This window comes from Gavialis gangeticus, unplaced genomic scaffold (genome assembly GCF_001723915.1).
Source record: "Gavialis gangeticus isolate Ggan-Ray unplaced genomic scaffold, GavGan_comp1, whole genome shotgun sequence".
NCBI lineage: Eukaryota > Metazoa > Chordata > Crocodylia > Gavialidae > Gavialis > Gavialis gangeticus.
The window spans coordinates 65,417,950-65,440,923 of record NW_017729025.1 but is presented as its reverse complement, the minus strand read 5'-3'; the positions used below and the strand labels follow the sequence as shown (position 1 = coordinate 65,440,923).

General features: G+C 42.5%; 1 protein-coding gene across 1 annotated transcript in view; it reads left to right on the top strand.

Moving 5' to 3' along the window:
- AP4S1 (adaptor related protein complex 4 sigma 1 subunit) overlaps positions 1 to 22,974 on the top strand; it is a 48,989-nt gene that overhangs the window by 20,139 nt on the left and 5,876 nt on the right. The window contains exons 2-5 of the mRNA XM_019518923.1: positions 9,106 to 9,307; positions 11,539 to 11,625; positions 15,378 to 15,446; positions 18,285 to 18,296. Coding sequence (XP_019374468.1) covers positions 9,170 to 9,307; positions 11,539 to 11,625; positions 15,378 to 15,446; positions 18,285 to 18,296 — 306 coding nt within the window. The 5' untranslated portion in view covers positions 9,106 to 9,169. The remainder of the gene's footprint in view (positions 1 to 9,105; positions 9,308 to 11,538; positions 11,626 to 15,377; positions 15,447 to 18,284; positions 18,297 to 22,974) is intronic.

Genomic DNA, 22,974 nt, shown 5'->3' with positions numbered 1-22,974 from the left:
CTAGTTGATCTTCTCAGGTCCCTTCCGACCCTAGAAACTATGAAACTGTGAAAAATGGTCTTGCAGGAGTTCTTAAGTGTTGGATCTTGTTGTCCCTTGGGGTGCTCTGGTGAACAGGTGTTCCCCCAGATCCTGATGCACACCCCTTGTATACTTATAGGCAGCTACCAAGTCACCCCTGAGCCTGCACTTCTCCAAGCTGACTAGTCCCATACCTCTCAGCCTTTCTTCATAAGGCCTGTTCTCTTGCCCCCGATCATATGCATGGCTCTCCTCTGGACTTTTTCAAGCTTCTCCACATCCTTCCTGAATTGTGGAGCCCAGAATTGGATGCAGTACTCCAGCTGCGGCCTCACCAAGGCCAAGTACAGCAGGAGGTTGACATCCTGGGTCTTGCTTGAGATACATCAGCAGATGCAAACCAGAGTTTTGTTTGCTTTACCGCCTGTGGTATCACATTCATGCCTCATATTCATCCTGTGGTCAATCCTGACCCCCAAGTCTCTTTCAGGCATGATGCTAGCAAATGTAGCATTGCCAAGCCTATAAATGTGATATGGGTCCCTCCCCCCACCAAGGTGAAGCACCTTGCATTTCTCCAGGTGGCTCCCCCTGCTCCCCTCTTTGATTGTGGGCTCCCCTGGCACTGCAGGCTGCAGTGCCCTGCACTACCCTGCCCCTCCCTCTGAACCAGGGGCAGGAAGTAAAAGCCAGAGAAAGAGAGATAAGCTAGGGACTGCAGCAGCTACCAGAACAATGAGCGGACTGGGGGCCAGAGAGAGCATGGGGGTCACAGGCTAACCCCAGTTGAACAGCCCTGTTCTTGGAGAATTTGCTATTATAGATAATGTAACAACATGTATTTCAAATATATTTCAAATGTGTCATGGCAAAAGGCATATTTCAGAGGAAAGATGGAAGGGAATTAGGATGTTTTCAGTATTAAATCCTACAAGTGAGATAAATTGCTTTAAGGAAAAGATTACAGATACAATTTCCTATTCCCTGTGTGATATTTTTTTAAGTTCCTTGTTCTGTCTCCTATAAGTTGGCTTGGACACTGTAGGGTCATCAAGTTATACTTCCAACAGTCAGAGCTGACTAAAAATTCCCTTCTTATGTAGGTGATTGTGCTTCTTACAATGTGATTCGTTTCGAATTATAGAGAGGGAGAAGAGTTCAATAAAATAGAACACCCTTTTTTCAGTTTAATTGTATTATACAAGATAGAGGCATTTTAATAAAATAGTGTATCAGTTGCTAGTTGTAATGTAAACAGTTGTCCAGCGAAATAAACAACGCTGCCAATTCATTTCTGATAGGCCACTCAACAGTCTATAAATGATAATGTCTTTCATTCATTAACGAAGTAAACTAGATTTCAACCAGTGATGTAGAAGTGGAAGCCTCTGCATTTCATTACTAATCCCCAAGCTACCTAATTCCCCATATATAGGATTGTCATATTTCTGAGTCATACTAGTAGCTTGAGCGAAGTTGCAACACCAGCATTAGTCATTCATGGAGATGCGTGTGCGTATGAATGCGTGAAAAGAATATACATGTAATAAGTGAATAAGAAATCCAATCACCTACCAGAAACACTGAATTGTTAATCATGAATGACTTCCCTTGTGCAAACATTTGTAATTTGAAGGGTGTTTCCCCAACAGTGCCAATCACAACTGTTATTCTTTATGTATTTTTATATATTCTTTTTCCCAGTTTATTGTAGCACGTTACACAGCTATATGCAAAACTTATTTTACCAGATGCTGCATAACTGAAAGCATTTAGAGCTAAAATGTTGGAAAATTATAACTGTTTTATAAGAGCAAACTATAGGCAATTCAATCTAATTTTTTCATAAACTGTCCAGGCATGTGGTTTTTGTTTCTTTTTTGTCTGTCTGTTTTTTTACAAGAGAACTTTTCATTATTATTTTTAAAGAAGCTATAAAGCTTTAAATTAAGTTGCTTTGGATTCATTTTTATATCTTTGGCACAATTTTCAAAACCAAATTCTGAAAATATGCTTGTATGTTTTCATTATTGAAACCTTGTATTTGTAAATATAAACTAGAGACTTAGACAGTTCAGCAGCAGCAGCAATCCCTCATAGTTGAGGATGGTTGTGTTCCATGGTCACCTTATCTGTGGGCCCAAAGATGGCTGAAAAGGCCAATCCAAGATCAACAGGTTTTGTTGTAACTGAGGCACGTTTTTCCATGTGGGGTGGGTGGCTCTGGATACTTGGTTCAGTTTGTGACATGCTCTTTTTGCTGCTCCTGCTTTTTTGTCTCCTGTTGTCATTGTGAGGTTTCAAAGTACTGAGATCCTTGCAGCAGACTCTTCCTCAATTTGGGGCTATCCTGAGCAATAATCTCCCAGGAGTTCATGTTGTATTTTTTCAAGTTGTCCTTGAGGACATACTTGAAGCACTTCCTCTGCTCTCCTCTTCAGCATATGCCTTGACTAAGCGGGAGAATAAAACTTGCTTCAAGAGTCAGGAGTCAGACATTCAGATGATGTGGCCAACCAAGTGAAATTGATGTCAGATGATCATCACCTCAGTGTTCATAGTGTTTGCCTTTGAGAGGATGCTAACATTGGTGGGTGTTTTCCCACTGGATTTGTACCAAAACATGTGCTTGCCAATCATCTGCACATGCAGAACTTGCAGGCAGAATTCCAGATATTCACTTTGATGCTAGCATGAAAAATGGGAAATCCTTAGTAGATCTGTAAATGCACATGTAAGTAAATAGGAATACCCATAGATAAGAGATACGCAACATTTTCCAGTGGCAGGCTGGAATGACTCAGTTGGGGTTAAAGACAGATAGGTCATGCTAGGCCTGAGCCAGTACCACTTCTTCCTGGTGTCATTTCTCTCTGTTGCCCAGCAATCAGAACTATATAAAGGGAAGTAAGGAATAATGCTCAGTCCTGTAACAGAATATATATCTGCAATCCTTCACATACTGTGCTTTACATATTTTGTTGGTTACTCAAAAAAGAAACGAGTCATTGTAATCAGGTTAGCCATGCCACAATCTTGCCTTGGAATCTCACCCAAGTTCATCCTCCTGAGGTGCCGTGCCTCAGACCTTTACTTCACCTAGGGTGGAATTATACAGTTTGGCAGAAGGTAGCATAGATTTGCACTTATTTGACTAAGCAAATAAGATATATATAGAGAATAAGCTTTTATGAATTCAAGTTGACTTCATCAGATGCTTTAAAAATGGCTAACTACCTCTCATATACAATTTGCCCATCCTAAAACCAAGGCATAGAGTACATGTCCATGGGCATCAATCATAACTACTTCAATAAAATACTTCAGAAACAACTTAATCAAAATCCAGCCATTATTTGCTTTAAGTTATAGAGCACAGAGAACCAAAGTATGTAACAGAAAAAGCATTTATGTCAAGTTAACATCTCTGTGCATAGTTATACATATATGAGTTGTGGAGGAACTGATTGCATTGCTTTGCTGTTTGCTTTAGCTGTCTGTGTCATTGGGAGCCAACCTTTTTGGCAAATTAACACCACACCTTCCGCAAGTGCTACTCCTCCCCACTTCCCCTGCTTAATCTACAGCTCTGCTTTCTGCTTCCTGTCCTGTGCTCCCTACCTAATCTGCTGCTCTACTTTCTGCTCCCTCCCTGATCTGCTGCATGCCATGGAGAGAGACTGCCTATGTCTCTTGTGGTGCCCATGCCACAGGTTGGCCACCTTGGTCTTTGTTTTAGTTTTTCAAGCCTGGTCATTTTTCAGTGACACAATCTAGATCTCCTTCCTTAACACACTCAAGCCCTCTCACACCTCCTTTGAGCTTGTGGGTCTCTCTCTCAATCATAGGCCCAGCCTTGGGAAGGATACTCTATTCTAACCTGGATGGAGCCAGCCATTGTTATCTTAACTCCCTTGAACCTTTGAAGCTGTGTACCTAGGCTGACTTATCTGTCCCATTGTTACAGTTCCTGCTCAATTCTTTAACTGCTTATAGCCTCTTTTAATTGAATGCTTATCTCTTCATGCAGGCAGCAAAACAAATTGAGCAGGGAACATAATGCCCATAAAAGAATGACCCAGCAAACTACCTCCACTGTTTACCCATAAAAGGAAATACAGAAGTCATCTTCCCAACTCAGGGCAGGTTTTCTCCCTGGGTTAGGCTGTCACTAGGATGTCTCTTGAGATTCTCCTCCTCATTTTCTAGTTGTCTATTTCCCAGAGAACCTAAAATCCATACTGCGCTGGGTGAAGTTGAAAAACTACACTTGCCACAACAATTTTCTTTTTCTTTTTTTTTTTTTGCCTGGCAAGCATAAGGATGATTGTCACACAATGTCAATCCAGGATGCACTACAAAAATCATGTCATCTGGTCAAGACCCCAATTTTGCAACTTTTATTCACAAGGAATATTATGCATGCATGTAGTCACACATTCCCCAGTGGGATTATTCACACACAAGTAAACACTGCATGGTATGAGTAATGGTTGCAAAACCAGCCCCTAGACTGGTACAATCAGTAATTTCTCCAAGACTGTCAGAGGTTCCTGGCAGTCCTCAGCCAGGATAGCCAGTATGTCAGTTGGCAGTTAGGAAGCAAGAGATGCACAGCAACCTTATTGTAAGTGCAGATCAATCAGCATTTCAGTTATAGGATATGAAAGGGATTCTCCCTCTGTTTGTAGTCTCTGTATGCTGCAGTGGCAAATAACAGCTGTAAAAACTACTTGTCAGCCAAGGTAAAATTCCATATACCTCCTCTGATATCCACAAAAATATAGTACAAGAATCATCTGCATAAGTTAATATCCACATGCTGCCCAGTTTCAAGACAAAGTTTTTACAGCCAAAATTGGTGGCAACTCTATTGAAGAGATGTAAAAATATGGATACCATTTCAGGGAACACAGAGTCCTATGCTTTTTCACAGAGAAAGTGAACAGTTTTTCCATACAGTATAAGGTAGCTTATCTTTGCCATTTGCAAATGGTCAGTGAATGCTGAAATATTAATAGAGGTGTGTAGATATTTGCTGACAGCACATTAAGATTACTCAGAGATTTTTTGGTTGATATTTTTTCCTTTTCAATTTTCTGACCTCATTTTTTACAGGCTAACATACATTATATTGGGGTTTTGTCCTTATTCATGCCATTTTTTCCTCACACCAGACCTCCTAAGATTTTCTTATAGCTTTTGCACTGTACCTTAGAAAAGTACTGAGCAGGCAGTGTGGCTTGAGGTTAAATTCTGAGACAGCCTTTGCAGTAAGTTGCTGAACCTTCAGTGCACAAACCACAGAAGCATATGGGCCAATAAGCCTATGATCCAAAACAAGAAAGACAGATGGGAAACATTACTGTGACTGCTTTATGGCATTTTAAAAAACTTAAAACTTTCATTTTTTTAAAAAGTTATATTTTGCAGGCTGTTAGCTTGCAACCTGGAAAGCTTTTTGCATTCTTCTTTTTAAGAAAGTAAGATGGCAGTTACTTAGATTTAAAACACAGTGTCTGTACATACGCTGTGTTCTCTTTTAACAGCACTTTTCACCAGCTACGTTGTCTAGAATAAATGTAGAAATCAGTAAATTTAAGTGGCATTATATGGGTTAATAGTTATTTACCCCAAAGTCATTAATAAAAGCCCATAGGCTCAGGAGGCTGCTACTTGGTATTAAAGGAATTGCCACATTCTTTAGTACATATTTCTGTAGCACATACTTACTTTGGCCACCAAGAAAAGAAACCAAAAAGTGAGCAGACGTACTTTATACCCTTGAGCCAGCAAATGCTGTGTTAATATTAAATTCTGGTAGAATACCAACTGTAAATCACTGACTAGACATACCCATATTGATTAGGATGCTAACAGAAAAATCCAGATAGACATATGTGTGCAAAAGAGAAAATATTCACCCCAATGTACAAAACTCTTACTTTAAAATGAACCCTTGATACAGGGTCATCTGCTGCATATTCTATACTCATTTGCATGGAAAAATAGGAGTTCTGTTGGTGGAATGAATGCAGAACATACTTTAGAGATTTTTACATTATCTTTGGGGCTATGCTCTAGCTCTAACCTTCCCCTTAAATAATTGTACACTGAAACTATAAAAGCAGTATTAATATGTGAATATAATCTCAGTAGCATAATGGGGGGAGGGAGGGCAAGAAGGGCACCAGACCCAGGCACCAACTTAGAGGGGATGCCAGCATGATGGCCCCTTCCCCCCAGAGTCTTTGCCACATCTGGAACAGCCCTGTCCCCTGTGTTCATAGGAGACAAGCTTACAAAGTCCCATTCTGCCTGGCTGAAGGAGCTGTGTGCCAGGACACAGCAGGAGCAGCCCTGTCCTGCCCAGTCCTAGAAGCTGAGCTGGAGCAGTCCTGCACTGCTCAGCAACAGGAGCCAAGTACAGGAACTCAACAGAAGCAGTGGGAGTCTTTGAGTCCTTGGGGCAGCTAAGATCCTCCTATGGAGAGGCAATGCAGGGCTGCTCCTGCTGTATTCCAAAACACAAGTGCTACACCTTGATGGTGCATGGCTTCTCCAGCTGGGTTCCTATCGCCGGGGGAGGGGAAGGGGGGGAGGAGTGGAGAACTACTCCAAATGCAACAAGGGAGAACTTGATCCCACTCTGCAGAGCTCTTTCCTGGGGCTTCAAAATTAACAGTTACAACCTCTGTGTGCTCTGGCCAACTGTGCACCAAACCTCTGTGCAGATTAACCCTCAAAAGCAAACCCATCCCCAGTCAGGTAGCAATCACTTCCAGGAAAGTTTCTCCCAGGAGAATGGATGCCTACACACTTCGCTGTCACTTGACTTCTCCCAGGGACCAGAAGGAGTTGAGCAGTGGAGAAGTGCTGCTGACACCCTTCTGTGACCAGGATCATCCCAGACTGGGGAAGGCAGTCAGAACAGCTGTTGCTGTTCACTTCCTCCCAGTCCCAGGAGAAGTTGAACAGCAGGAAAAGGCCCCTGTGCCTTCTCCAGACCAGGGTCATCCTGGTTTGGAAAAAAAAAGGCACGAGGGCAACATCCATATACCAGAAGGAGAGGGAAGGAGTAGCCACCCCCTGCTCCCTGCCCACTCCTCACACAGGCAGGGGGCCTTGCTTGCCATCTGTCCCCGGCAGGAAGCTTTGCCTTGCTGCTCCAGTCCCCTCCAGGAACAAGAGGACTCGAGTAGCCACTGTTTCCCATGCTTTCCCCAGACCAGGATCACCCTGGGCAGAGAAAGGGGCAAAGAGCAGGGAAGAGGAGACAGTTACAAACTGAATGCCTGTACTGTTCCCTCTCCCAAAACATTCCTAACAGTGGAAAATTTCCATCACGGGAAATGAATGCATTTGTGGCCCCAGACATGTAAGCCCCACAGCTCAGTATCTACATTTATGGATTCACAGTCTTTTCTCGAAGTTTACAAGCGATCCAGGATCAGAGTTGTGGGGATCTAGTCCATGCTTTCTTTTAACTAATGTTTTTTCTGACAAGAATACAGGCACAAATAGCCAGAAATTGATGCACAAAATCTGTCATGCACACTGGAGAGGAAATGCCTCCATAAACTCACACTTTCTTATGGAGTTATGTCCTTTAACAGATTTTTAACAGTCCTTTAACAGTCAAATGTTGATCTGCAGCAGTAAAGCAGGCATGGACAAAGTCCAGGAGATCTGGCCTGCAGTGGACTCCATTGCCCAGCAGCCCCTGCCTGTGTGCCTGGGACCGGTTTCCATGGAAACCCCAGCAGCCCTGCTGTGGCAGGGCTGGGGTTTCTATGGAGACTGGCCCCAGCAGTGCTGGCAGGCAGCTGTGGTGCTAGCCTCTTCCTGGTGGGGGTTTGGGGTGGGGAACTGTGCTGTGGGTGGGAGCAGGGCAGGCTCAGCTGCTGCAGCCTGTGCAGGGCAGGCAGCAGCAGCAGCACTGTTGGGAGGGGTGGCTACAGAGGGCTACAGGGAATTTTGGGCTGGCTATAGCCCCCCTTAACCCACCTCCAGCACCACCCATGCTGGCACGGTACGCAGCAGGACACAGGGCTGCTCCAAAGCCGGGCTGAGATCTTGTTGTGGTGACAGCATGGTCCAGAGCTAGGGCAGAGCCATGATCTGCAGCCTGCATGCTCCAGGCAGGGACATGCAGGCAGCAGATCGCAGATCACAGCTGCGCCTCAGCTCCCAACCACACTGTCACTGCTGCAAGGAGCTGCAGCAGAGCTGCGAAGTGCTACCTGCACGTCTCTGCCTGGGGCATGCAGGCTGCAGATCACAGCTGTGCCCCAGCTCGAGACCATGTTGTCACCACTGCAAGATCCCAGCCCAGCTCCAGAGCAGCTCCACTTCCTGCCATGCACCCTACAAGCATTCTGGGGGCCAGTCTCCACTGAAACTCTGGGCTGGCTCCATCACAGTGCAGCTGCTATTGGGGTCTCCATAGAAACTGGCCTCAGCTACGTGGGCAGGGACTGCTGGGAAATGGAGTCCGGCCACTAGCCAGATCCACCATTTTGCCCACCCCCACAAGTAAAGCAACCAACCATCCCCAACTTGTAAAAGTCTGTGGCTCCAAAGAGTCTCTAAAACAGGACTTTTGTCCCATATTTTGCCCTTCAAAAGTTGGCCAGTTTGTCACAGTAAGTCGTGAACAAAAGGTTGGATCCCATGTGTGAGAAATTTATTTTGAAAAGAAATAAGTAATCCCTGAGATAAGTAATATTTACCAAGCTCTTACAAATCACTTTAACTGGAAAGAAGACTCATAAAATTAAACTTGCTTTATACCTAGAATCCAAAAATATGTAGATCGGGATCTTTGGTGTTACTGCAAAATAGAAGAACGTTATGGGGCATTTGCTTATCAGCACTTTCCATTGCAATAAGAGTTCAAATTTAATCTATTCATATTAAAAAAGACAATGGACCTGAATTTTCTCTTGCTTACGCCAGTTTTACATGGGACACAGACCAAAGAAATAAAAAAATAGATACTAACTGTGTTAGAAAACATAAAGCTACTCTTTAAACAGTTTTTTAAATAACTCCTACATATCTTTTTTTTTCTTTTTTCCCCAGAAATACATCACAGAATTATCTAGCTCCTGTGCAAAAGAGGTTATTGCTTAACTGAACAGAAAAAATGATAAAGTTTTTTCTTATGGTGAACAAACAAGGTCAGACAAGACTTTCTAGGTACTATGAACATGTGGAACTTCATAAACGGACCCTACTAGAAGCTGAAGTAATCAAAAATTGTCTCTCTCGTTCAAAAGACCAAGTAAGTTTTTTTTTTTTTCCTTATTCAGCCATTTCTTATGGAATCTGATCATGCCAATGTCTCTTGCCTTTTGGCTGTGATTTTCAGTGTAAAGTGACAGCATTGCCAGCAAGTGGCAGAGTGAACAAAGAACATCTGTTTTAATTGTAAGAGAGTTATGGAGAATTATTTATTTCTCCTCTGTTGGCAGTTCTTATGTAGCTTCTGCTTACAACATAAAAATCCAGGTCCAAATAATTCAAAACAGTAAGAACATCCATTGCATGTTATTCTATTTGTATCTGTCATGAAAACAATGGTAGAATACAAGCTTATGCAAGTTAATAAATATTGTGAACTTTATAAACAAGTATTTCTGAGGCTGGAAGTCTAGTATTCTTACAGATGCTCCCTTCTCTTCCCATCCCTTCCTGGACTCAGAAGTCCAGGAGAAATGCAAGAAGGAATTGAATATCTTTTACTCCATAATGATCCTCACCTGGCTCAAACAGCATATACTGAGCTGTTAAGGATATATAGGTAGACATATAGGTCTCTTTGCCAAGCAGTCACACATGCAGTCCCATCAGCTCCAAGTACAAACATTCAAGAAGCCCGAGCCTGAATCAATTCAATCTTTGCAGCTTAGTGTAAACTGTGTAGATTGAACCGATTTGCAAGTGAATAGACATTCACTTTTGATTCCAGAAATGCAGGCACATGCCTGCAGTGGCTCAGGCCAGACGGCGCTGGAGTGAGCCCTTGGCTGGAGAGAAACTGAGATGGGAGGGGGGCATGGCCAGGCCCCACCAGGCCTGAGTATGATTGCGGAGGGGGTGAAACCCCCACCCTGGCCTGCACAGTCCCCAGTTGGGGTGTGCCTGGAGAGGAAAGGGGGAAGTAGCCCCTGCCAGGCATTTTGCACCCTCCCCCATCACCACTCAAGTGGTGGGGGGTGTGGCCAGCCCTGGCAGCAGCCTCCAGCGAACAGGGGATGGAGGGGTGTTTAATTGCCTGCTCCTTCCCCTGTCCCACTGGCACAAATCCCAGCCAGGGTTTGCTAGCCAGGGGTGCAGCAGACCCTGTCAGGCATTTCACCCTGCTTGCTGCTTGAGCAGCAGGGGGTGTGGCCAGCCCTGGCAGCAGCCTCCAGTGAATGGGGGACAGAGTAGGGTTTACTTTCTTTCTCCTTCCCCTGTCCCACCAGCCTGCCTGGGTCTGCCTGGCCAAGTGGAGTAGCTCATGTCAGAGCCCCCCTCCCTTCACTGCTGCAGTGGCAGGGGTGGGGGCCTGGCTAGATGCTAGCTGGGCATGGCACCCTGAGGTGAAGGGGGCAGGAAGGGGGGTTATTCTCTCCTCTGCCCTTTCCTCCCCAGGGACCACAGCCAGCCACAGCTGTACCAGAGAAGACAGCACAGCCCAGCCCAGGGCTGCAGAGTATGCTGGCATTGCTCTGATTTAACTTAAACCAGGAGAGGGTCTGGGACAGAAGTTCCATTAACTGGTATGACCTCAATCAGTTAAGTCTGATACTATATTCAACCAAGTTTATCTCAGACTGGTTTCAGCCATTTTGAAATTGGCTTATGTGCACTGAACTTCTGTTCTGTTACAGGTTTAAATTGGTTTCTGATCACTTAAACCAGTTTATGTGCAACTTCTGTCCCTAGCCCATGTGCAAAATGATGAGTGAGACCTACAATATCATTAGATTTTAAAACACAAAATTGCCTTCTGATTTTTTAGCATTTCAGTTTCCTATTTTCAGACAAGAGCTAGAAACTTTTTTTAAATGAAAGCTCAGTTCTTTCTGTAGTTACATAGTTCCTGAATTAAGGTCTGGAGTGAAATTGGGTGAAAAAAATATTTCTAGATTTTTTTATAACAATCACAAGAATTAGCAACACTGCAAAGATGTTACGGCTTTGCAAGTCAGTTCCCCAGTAGGCAAGAAATCAGTTATTTGGAATCTAGGCATTTTCTGAGTACACTTTATTAATTTACACTATCTGGTTCAGTCCTGGAATAGTGGTGTTCAAGCAACACACAAATAATCTCTTATTTCCAGAATTTCATTTATACCAGTGTAAATCAGGAATGATATAAAGAGTCTATGAGATCATGGAATTATACTTTTGTAAAGGAGAGACAAAGTCCTTGGTATGTCTAGTATATGTACAGTGCATAAGTATGCGCTTACTAGTAAATTAAAGTAATAATTAAGGCATGTTTCACTGCTTGTTTCTGTCTAGTGCTCTTTCATTGAGTATAAGGATTTTAAGCTGGTATACCGGCAGTATGCAGCCCTTTTCATCGTGGTTGGAATCAATGAGACAGAAGTAAGAAATTACATTTAATCCATAAATATTGTAATTTAAATCAATCTTTGTAGATGGCATTGACTCATTCTTTTTTCCCAATGCAGTTTTGCATTTTCAATTACAGAATTTTAAGGAGTCATTGTGAAAACCTCATACTTCATTGGTAGACTTCATACTGTTGTAACGATCTGAAATGTTGCCATTGGAGGCTCCTAATTATAGTCTAATGATAAATTCTATGTTGTGAATTGATGTTTGTTTATTATCTGAGGTGCTTTAGCCTTATTAGCCTCAGATTTCACTAGCCAAGACAACAGAGTACAGAGATGGAAGCAACTAAAACACTCTCAGGCTAAGCAGATTTAGCATTGTTAAGAAAAAGAAGCATGTATGACTGAAATCTACCTTTATATTAGGCCCATATTCAAGACCAGTAACATAATCAGGGCAGTAGCCCCAGGCATTGGCTTGGGGGGTGAGGGGGAAAGGAGCTAAGGGCAAGGATGCCGCATGGCCCCAGAGGGTGGGGGGCATAGTGACCACCTGCAGACGGTGGTGGCAGTGTTGGTGGCAAGCGAGGAGCTCCTGCAGGCTGTCGCGGCAGTGTCGTCAGCGGGGGCGGGCCAAGTGGGGAGCTCCCGCACGTGGCCACAACAATGTCAGCAGTGGAAAGGGGACGGAGGAGGTGGTAAGCGGCGACCACCCGCAAGTGCCACTGGCAGCACCGGTGGGACTTTTCGCAGGGAGTGCACCACCAATCTCAGGGGGTGCACATGCATCCTCATGCACCCCCTACACATCGCCAGTGGCCAAGTGGGAGGAGAGGACAAAAATAATAGCTATTGCCAGTGTGCTGGCTGGCTGTACTGCCAGACCTGGCAGCCAGAAGCCACTGCTGCTTTTTGTACTGCTGCTGCCCAAGGTGCAGAGCTTTCCTTTTACACCTCTGTTAAGGAAAGCAAAATTAATAATTGGTTTAGGTCCATCTGTGTTTAGGGAAACACTTATGCATATGCTGTATTTTAATTTCAGTGGGGTTTGAGCACAAGTTGGTTGCAATAGACTTGACTTTCCAAATTGGAGTGATTATCAGTAAAAAAAAGATTCCCTGCTTTGCCCATAAGCCTTTTAGTTCAGTATTCTTCTATTAAGTCAACTTAAACAATATAAAAGTTACAAAGTATAGACAGATCTGGAAATACCTCTATTCTTTTTTCCCCCAAATTCCTTACACAAACAAAATTCTTACAAAGTAAGATTTCTAGATTTATGCTTCTGACATACAATGCATTGGCTCCCATTAGGGTTTTTATTTGATTGGCACTCATAATAATTAAATCTGTACCAGTGGTCTTAACCTTTTTAAACTCAAGACACCCTTTATTAGACTCAAGGTACCCCATGGAAAAGGCCAGTACTTAGCATTCCTCCATTTTTTGTCTATGCAAGAAAAGCAATTCTTCTGTTGCAAAGAACTCAGAAAGCCCACAATAGGTCTTAATGTTTTGAACACTGTGTATTCCTATTTGAAATCTCTGGGTTTATCCTGTAAATCACTTCTAAGTTTTTGCATACCTAACAGCGCTAATATTGCATGGCATTCTGTGACACCCTTAAAAGGACCTTGTGACAACCTGGTTTAGAAGCACTGCTCTCCACAGTGGTAGCAGATGATATGTCACCTAACCCAACTTCAAGCTGGCCAACATTTAGGGGTGATACCGATGGCCAATTATTAACCAGCCATATCAGCTGATACTGATCCAATTGCCAATATGCAGCCCAGCAGCTTGGAGAGCAGTGTCTGCCAGTAAATCTGCTGGGGGGAAGGGGCATGAGGGAGGGAAGGGCTGTGGGGTGGGGACAGATCAAGGCCCCCACAGGAGGGAGTGGGTGCTGGGGCAGGGGCAGAGGCAAAAACTGCCTAGCCGGGGTATGGCACAGGGCAGAACTGTGGGCAACTCATATGTGGACGTGGCTTCCACTGCTGAGCGCAACCCCTCGGAAGGCATGTTGGGCACGTGCCTCCCAGGTGTGTACATGGAGTGAAGGTATGCTGCCCACTGCAGGCTGGGGCCAGGGACTGCACTGTTCTCTTCCCAATGTGCGGGGGCTGGGCTGGGGCAGGCAGACAGGGCTGGGGTGGCAGTGGTGCTGGGAGAGAGGGCTACAGGGTGGTCGACAGCCACCCCAAAATTCACTGTTGTCTCCTGTAGCCCGCCTCCCAGCGCTGCCACCACCCACCCCAGCCCCACTCGCACAGAGTGCAGCCCCAGCCCAGCCCTGCTGCTGGGAAGAGGCCAGCTCAGCCCCCCTGGCCCCAAGCCCACAGTGGGCAACCCACCCTTGCCCCACGTACAAATCCAGGGGGCACATACCCCCCATTTCTTCCCTGGAGGTCTGCTTAGCAGTGGGAGCTGCCCCACCCACCAAATGAGCTTCCGGTGGCTCCATCTTGCACCCCGCCCCACCTCAGCTGGGCACTCCCTGCCCTGCCCCAGCCGCCACTCCCTCCCTCACTGTGGGGGCCTCAATCTGTGCCCCACTACTCCCTCCCACCCAGACTTACCTGCCAGATGCTGCTCTCCAAGCTGCTGGGCTGCATACCTGGCCATGTGCATGCTGCATCTGTATGAATGCATGTGGCATTTATTAGTGACATTATCAGCTGCTTCGGCCAAAAGAGCCAATTGCTGATAATGTCAATTTTCCTTTTACCAGTGCCAAAATGATATACATCGATATATCTGTGCACCCCTATCAACATGGCATAGTGTTGCCATGAAGGCGACACTAGCACTCCCATTTTTGCTATTATGGATGAAACTCAACACAGTGACTCACAACAGTGGCAATTTTTAACAGAAGTTTCCTAGTCCAGAAAAGTCAATGACATGAGAGTGTGGAGAAGCAGCACTTAAAGAAGGATAGTTAGGATAAAGAATATATTTTTGGGGGGTAAGGAGCGGATCTTGTTTATACTACTAAATTTCCAGCTGTACCAGTGCAAGCAGTGGCATCATTACTAATGTCTACCAGATTTAAGCATTTATTACTGTGTTATGAAACAGGCCATACTACAGTCCTATTTATGTTGTTGAGGCAGCACCAGTTCTGGAAAACAAATACAAACATTTATACTGTTGTAGTGTAGACCTACCCTAGAGGTCAGGAAGGATGATGACTGCTGTATGAATGCTTTCTTCTGAGCCAGAGCTATAGTGACTTACATCTTAGAGCAAGTTGTTCAACTCTGATGTATTATACAACAATAATGTATATATATTTTTGAAGTAGCTACTAGAAGTATGTCAACACTGCAGTTGGAATTTGTGACTGCAGCGTGGGTAAATGTACTAAAACTGGCTCCTTTAATTTAACTAGCATGGGCAACAACAGCGGTGAAGATAAGATGATACAAACATCAGCACTAGCTATACCAGCTTGTTAGAGACCCAGGTTCCTTAGTCATCTGACATGCACTAAAGCTTATGCCAATGTGGCTGTACTGCTACCATTACTTAAACTAGTTTGATTAATGCTAGCTAAAGTGTATATACCCAGCTGCAGTACGTAGGCATATCTTTAAGAGTAGCTAAAGATTGCATATTAACCGATGCCACTTCACAACTACTTTCCAACTGCTTTTCAAAATCTGCTCATCTCATATGAAAATTGAATGTTTAAGAGTAGCACATTGCATCTATATTACCTTACATCTATAGTATGTCTATTCATTTAATATTTGTTTGCTTTCCATTTAATTTCAGAATGAGATGGCTGTATATGAACTAATTCATAATTTTGTGGAGGTTTTGGATAAATATTTCAGCAGAGTGGTAAGACCTGGAATCCATTACACAGTGATTCTTGTCTTTGAAAACTTTAATGAAGAGATTGTTCACTAATGCTTAAAGTTGTCAGTTACTTTATAACATACAGTGATAAAAGCATACATGGCCTGTAAACTGTCAGCGAGTGCAAAAATATTTCTGCTAAACCAGCTTTGTTACTGGCTTAACCCCCTAGAGGTCCTTCTAGGGAACTGAAGCATCCCACTCTGATATCAACACTAGCCTTTAAATTAGCTGTTTTTATATTTGTTCTGAAAAATCCCCAAATAAGCTTCCCTGGTGCTAAAAATGGTGAAATCACTAGTGTATGCAGGGCACTCACAGTCACCTGGACTGAGGAAGCTTAACACAAAGCAGAGGTTGAAACATCAGCTGCATCCCACTATTGCTATTACTGGTAGCATTGCAACAGTGGCAATTTAAGAAGACTGGTATATACAAAAATCATAGAGTTAAGGAATGAATTTCAGACATGTTTCCAGTTAAAAATTACTGGTTTCTTACAAAGTTTGGCCAACCAGCATGATGGTCCTAGACTAGAATAAATCTATTGAATGTGGTTCTGGTACTATTTGATATAGGATGAACGAACCTGGTTAGAAGCAGGTTTAGCTAAAATTTTGTTTACACAGTTTCAACATGGTAACCTTTGCAGGCTGTCCTTCCTCTTCCCTGATTCAAGTTGGTGAATGGCCTCTGTATAACAAAGTACTGCTTCTTTCGGAACCTATCATCTCCATGGTATGCCATTTATAACACCACATGCTAGAAATCGCCATGTCCTCTTGAGATTTATAACTTTGATTTCCCAACACTAGTGCAAACATTTCTTACAGTAGATATAGGCCATTTGAACTAATCATGTAAATTCAATGTCAACAAGAGATAACCTTCCCGGAACCCCTCACTATTACAATGCTGGGCAAACTCCCAACTAACCTTATCATGCTGAAAATTGGCCACCACAGGATATCCCATTTCTTTATTGCACTTAGTTTAGAAATTCTTTGTTAAATCTGCTCTGATGGCAGTCACTACCGAAGCACTGACATCAGCAAACAAATTTGATCTTTCATACGCACTAGAATTTACTAGCACTTATTTGCCCAATTGAACTAAGCCTGATGCCAGCTGTTTCCCAGATTTAGATTTTTCAGCCATGACAGTATAAACTAGACTTAGTTTTAAGCTATTTTCTAATAACTCTTCAGGCAAACTTGTAAATCTGCTACATTTACCAATTGTTACACAGCCATTTCTTGAAAGTGTACATAGTCTAAAAACTGAGGGTTGTTGACAATGTACTGAATATATTATAGCACAGAGGTTAGCATTTCTCAAAGCAGTTAGGCTTTAAAACTGTGAGGACTGAAAAGGGGAGTGGGTCAGAGAAATCACATACCATACCATAGTTCTATTTTTAATAGCATATAACACATAGAATAAATAGCAGGCCACTGAATAGCAGAGCTTATAATTCCAACTTGAGGTTCTGGTAGAAACCACAGAGCAAAGGGAATACATCTGTCCTGTACTAGATTAATGTATAGTATTTTAACAGCAACCTAAATTATGATTCTGACAACAGAAAAAGGGAAAGATAAACAGAACTGTGGGAAAGAAAAGAACATCTGTCCTGCTCTGGAGGGACATTTTGTCATCTTTATATTTTTAGGTTTGTGAGTTTTAAACATTCTTGCACAAGCTATTTTTATCTAATGGAGTTTCCAGAGCTTAAATTCAGATATCAGAACTTATGCTGATGTACTGAAGTAAATACTCACAGAATGAGGGGCAAGTTTTCAAAGATGCCTGTGGGATTGAACTCTGCTTCTCCTTACATAGGAGCTACATAACTAGAACCTCTGCAGAGTGTAGAATACATACCTCCCCTTTTTTCAATAAAGATTTTTAATCATGAGGATAAACTGAACCAATCTCTCTCAAATTCTGATCTTATCATACATTATAAACCTTTTAAACAAGGAATGTCAGTAATTTAGTGGTGAGAATGGAATTAAGGAGAGAACATTTTAATTTTGATCCATAGCTACCAAGTTAAGACACGTGAAATTCTCACATTGCAGCAGCACTATGTCAATAGGATCCTGGCATAACGTCAAGGATAGAATACAGGACCTCCAAGAAAAGGCAAAGAAGCCCTACGGAGGCTTATGTTCCCCTCCAGGCAGACTATAGGAAGCATCAATCTCCTTGGATAGAAACTTAATCCCTGAGGAGGGAAAGGATGAAATGGCTTGGCTTCAGTGCCTGGAACAGAACGCCCGTTAAACTTCAGGGACCTGCAATTCAAAAACTGTATAGCAACCCCCCCTTCTGTAGTATGGCACTGCACCATTCAACAATAACAAGTATGCACCTTAGCTAGATGTTTCTGCTACAATATGTAGAGATTTAATTACCAGTGTTTATACCATCTTTAAACAATCCTTACTAAACTTCTGAGTTACTACTCTTTTTGGTGGTTGGGGGTGGCAGTGGGATTTACATGCTCAAGTATACTATTTCTGGCTGTATTTCTTCAGACTTGTGAATTCATATCTTCAGAGAAGTTTTAACAGTTAGCAACTATAATTCTCTGAAGTTTATTTTTTTAAATGGGAGATTAAATTCTAAGGAATCTAAGTTTGTCAAGAAAGATGGGATAATGTATCATTGTGTAGAGCATGCTATAACTATATCTGTGTCCTTCCAGAACTGTTCTTCTTCAACAGGAGAAATAGCTTTTAATGCTTTATGACCATAAGGTTAATGATAATCCATACATTGACAACTAATACCTACTTATCTTTTCTCTTCCAGAGTGAATTAGATGTATCCTTTTCAGTATTACAAATCTATTTATATTTTTCCATTTTCCAACTGCCTTTGTGGCACTAGTTGGCAGGCATTCAAGATAAAGTAGTACCATGTCAACAAATGAATACTGCAGGTAGAATAATTGGTACATTCCTGGGGCCCAGTAGAGAAAGTGCGTGCTGCTGCTGCCAGTGAAGTCTCCTTGCTTAAGAGACTTTACATCAACCTAAAAACAATGCTAGTATGGAGCCAATTCTTTATGAAGGTAACTTGGTAAGTGAGACAGAGGGCTTACTAGCGTAAAAGATTTATAAACACAATGTTTGGATATAAGGAAGTAAAGGAAGGGTTGTTTTTTGTTTTACTTTTTTTTTAATTTACAGTAAAATAAATATTGAAATAGATTACTAAAACCAAAGGAGTGAACATTATAGCAGTACTACGATGCCCTAGATATACTAGTGTAAACTGTCATACAATTGGTTTGTATGCCAATGTCAAATGTGAGTGGACATGTGATATGCAGCTCTGAGTCAGTGTAATTCACTCAAAGGCAGCGTAGACTTACCCTGAGAAAAATAAGGGTAAAACTACAATGGTATAATTTTTCCCAGCATAGATATTTTGCATTCACAGCTTACCCCTAGGCAGACATTTGTTCATGGTAAACATGCTACCATATTGTGTATCCAGGACGAATGCTGCCCTGGAGTCATGCAGCCTGGGACTGGGACCAGGACTTGATGTTCCCATTTCAGAACTGTCTTGCCCAGTTAGGGACAGGTGATCACCCTGTGTCAAGGGGGCCTCTTGTAGAAAATCACTTGCCTGGTAATGTAAATGGAGGTTTATGGGATTTAGGACTAAGTTACTAATCATCTTTTATAGTATCATCTTCAAAAAAGGTTTCTACATCCATCATATGCAACTCCTAGAGTAATGGCCAGTGCATCTCCCCTGACATTAGGCTGGTCATTGATTTTTCAGGGTATTATTATACTTTTTTTTTTTTTTTTTTTATCTTGGAGCATTTTTTAAATAAAACATTTCCCAACACATTAAAATGTTGTTGTCTAATTAGAAAAGGTAAAACCCTTGTGCGAGTTGAGAGCACATGTAAAATAGGAAAACCAATTCCTAGACATGCTGAATAAAGTATTATATTGGGGTAGTACTGAGGTGACCCTTCAGTGCTGTTTACCTTTTTTGTTTTTTAACAGAAATTTGAGAAACAAACAGCAGAAAAAATGATGCAACAACTGGGCTACAAGTACTTGAGACAGATGTTACTAAAGTACAAATAGTATTTCATCAAACTGCTATTTATAGCACATAAAATAGAAACCCTGCTTGAGATCAGATCATTTCCTTTGCCAAATACTCTGAGCTAACTCTCAAACGTAGATTCACAATACCTTATGAAGGAAGTATAATTTGAATGCCTGTAAGCATATATGCATTATTTACAGACTCTTTGTATACTCGGCATCCGGCTGAGCCCATCATGATTTCCTGTCTCTATAGTAACAATAATGTATCCAAAGCCACATGAAGCCATTTATAAAAGCAATAGGGCCAGATTCTAATCCACCTATTAGTGTGATCCTGTTCCACTCTGCTCAAATCCCTGAAGAACACTTAGCACACAAGGTGCGTTGATCCTCCTGCTTGCTGTTTCTTGTGTCCTTAGGGTTAAGGGTAAGGTGATGATATTTTAAACCAGTGATTCCCATCCTTTTTTTGCCACAACCTGCTGCTGGGAGCGGAGCATGGTGGCGGCGGTCCAGGGCTGGGGGAGCTCCCAGCATGTGGCATAGCTCATCCTTTGTGTGAGGCGCCACCGGCATTGCCCCCATGGCCCTCATTCGGGTTGCGACCCAAGGTTGGGAACCGCTGTTTGAAACAGTTTTTTCAGGGACTTTAGCAGGGTGGAATTGGATCACATGTAGGTGCCTAATAGGCAGAATAAGATCTGGCCCAGACTTGATGTTTTTAACAATAAGATTTACTAAAGGAAATAAAGATCAGCAGATACTCCAAATATATCATTCATCAGGAACCAGGAGTTCTCCCTTCTGTGAAGGGCCTTCCACTGAAGACAGTTTCCACATGCAGTGCCACCCTAGCATAATTATGCTGCGTCCAGTTGCAGAGGTAGCATACACACAGGAAGCATGGCATGTCTCAGCATAGCAGTGCCTTATGTCATAGAGCAAGGATGTTAAACATACAGCCCATGAGCCATATCTAGCCCATAGAACCCTATGATTTGACTCTCAGATTGACCCCGTGAACCACATGGCCGGAGTAGCCAGTTTGGAATGCAGGCTGGACCCAGAGTTGTGGATGCGGCATGCAGCACGGGGGATTTGGCCTGGGTACAGGCATGCAGTGATTGCTGGCTCTGAGACTGGCCTGAATTGGGCCAGGCCAGGGACAGTGTCCAGGGTGAGTCGGCAGGGCACCACATATAGCATGTGTCCCATGCTGGCCCCACACTACAGGCAGTGCGTCCCACTGGTCCAACCCCATGCATTGCATGCAGCATGCACTAGCCCTGCTCTGTACTGCATGTGGTGCATAAATTGGCCCTGGTGCTATGGGCACTTGCATGTAGCAGAGGATCTCAGACATGGATTGCCTGGGGCACCTCACTAGACAGGGCCATACCTTGATTCTGGCGCATGGTCCTGATCCAGCCCACATACCAACACTTGGCCAGAGGGGTTGGTTGAATTGGACTCCCCTGCCATATTGGCATAGCCTTAGTTAGTTGGCCTGAACTTTTCTAAGTATCTCCTTGTAAGTCAATCCTTAGGTACAAATGTTGCTGCTATAGTCCCAAGAAACATAAATTTTGTACACACATTCAAATAATCTGGGATAATTCTTCTCAGTTTGTTTTCCTAGTAGACAAAGGATACATCTGAAAAAACATTTGAATGCTGATCCCCTGAAGAGCAGAGAGCTTGCAGTGCTGATGCTGTGAACTCACAGGGCCCTATGCACACATCAGTGTGCTCTGCAGGCTCCCTCAGTCTTCTCAAAGACAGATGGCAGCAGTAAACAGGACAGCCCTGATAGGTCACAACACAGTTCTTTAGTATTCCAACCAATCTCAGAAAATTATCTGTGTAGAAATTCACTCTCTCAGGAGAAACTCTCCTGGGAGTGATTTAGTTCTGAAAGTTCTCAGGTTATTTTTTCCCCCTTAATTGGCCATTTCTGCTCCAGGAGAAAAATTCTGAACTTCTATACACTCATAGTTTCTCCTGGAAAAATAGACAGTCTCCCAGGAGAAACTGAATGTCTGTACATGGCCAGAGGACTATGTACTGTGTTAGAAGCCAAGGTCTTTTGCTGCCATTTTATTAAGTCTTTGGTCCAAATTTATATTTGTCCATCCTTCCCCTCTATCTATAACAATTCTTATTATTGCAAATACCTCACAATCTAAAAGCTCCCATCTAGGTCAAAATAAGGTAAATTATATCCCCTTAAATATAACCTTTTCCCCAGAGATATCTTTCTTTTGAAAGGGAAGGATGCACTTGTACCAAAACGAGATTGTGTGTATATCCATACCCACTCCCAACTACTCTCAAACCCCTTCAAGCAATAGAAAAAGGACTGAGATAATCCAAGCTTAATGCAAAGAATCCCCAGTGATAAATCAGCAAAATCCCAGTTGAATACAAATGCTGTTACTAGTGCACAACTGAAGATACCACAGCAAAACCAATATATGCAATATGTAGAAAACCACTGTTCTCCAATTTGAAACAAGTTTATCTTTAATTGTTAGGGCTTTGCAAAGAAAATCTATTACAAGTGAAAATATCATTCTGATCCCATCTAAGACCCTGTATATGTCATGCAAATTGACATAAAGTCTATTGACCAATCAGGGAAGGGATGAAGAGAATGAATGGAAGAAATAAAATCTCCTAGAAATAATATATGCGTTCCTGCAGTCACAAAGCCTATGTGAATGAAAAAGAACCTTTTGGGGAATGCTAAATTTTAACTTATTTACTGTCCTTCCATTTGTAATGATGTACACTTAAAAGGAAAATAAATGGTGAAAACTCCATCAAAAGTAAAGGACAGGATGCAGGCTTTTCCTACTAAATTTAAAATAGGAAAACTTCATTGTCAGGAATGAAAACATATCTTTTTTTTTTTAAACCAGCTACTTCATTTTTGGCTGCAATCCCAAAAACCACTTATGCATAAACTTAGTTTTAAGCACATGAGTAATCTAATTATTGAGTTCAGCAGGACTACTCATGTGTCTAAAGTGCGTGTGTGCAAAAACACAACCTTAAATATATTACATGTAGCAACAAGAAAAATGGATTAATACTAGTCGATTAAAGGGGGTGTTTTAGACAACCACTTTGAATTCTGAGCAAATATTTCTGTTGGGAGCAACCTTTATATGTGAACTGGAGAGGGAGGCAGTTGGAAACAACGTTTTCAACAAGTTTCCACTTTGTGTGGGAATTAGTCATTTGCAGAATTAAGAGTTTAGGTCAGACTATGATCAGGAACATTTCCAAAATTGTATTTTACAAAATTGCTGCCTGATACTTGTGCTGAGGCCATTTGAATGGACAGTGCTAATACAACTATTGAAAAGTTGCTGTGGAGTATGTTAATACCACTGATAAGCTCAATTTCTGTGTATAAG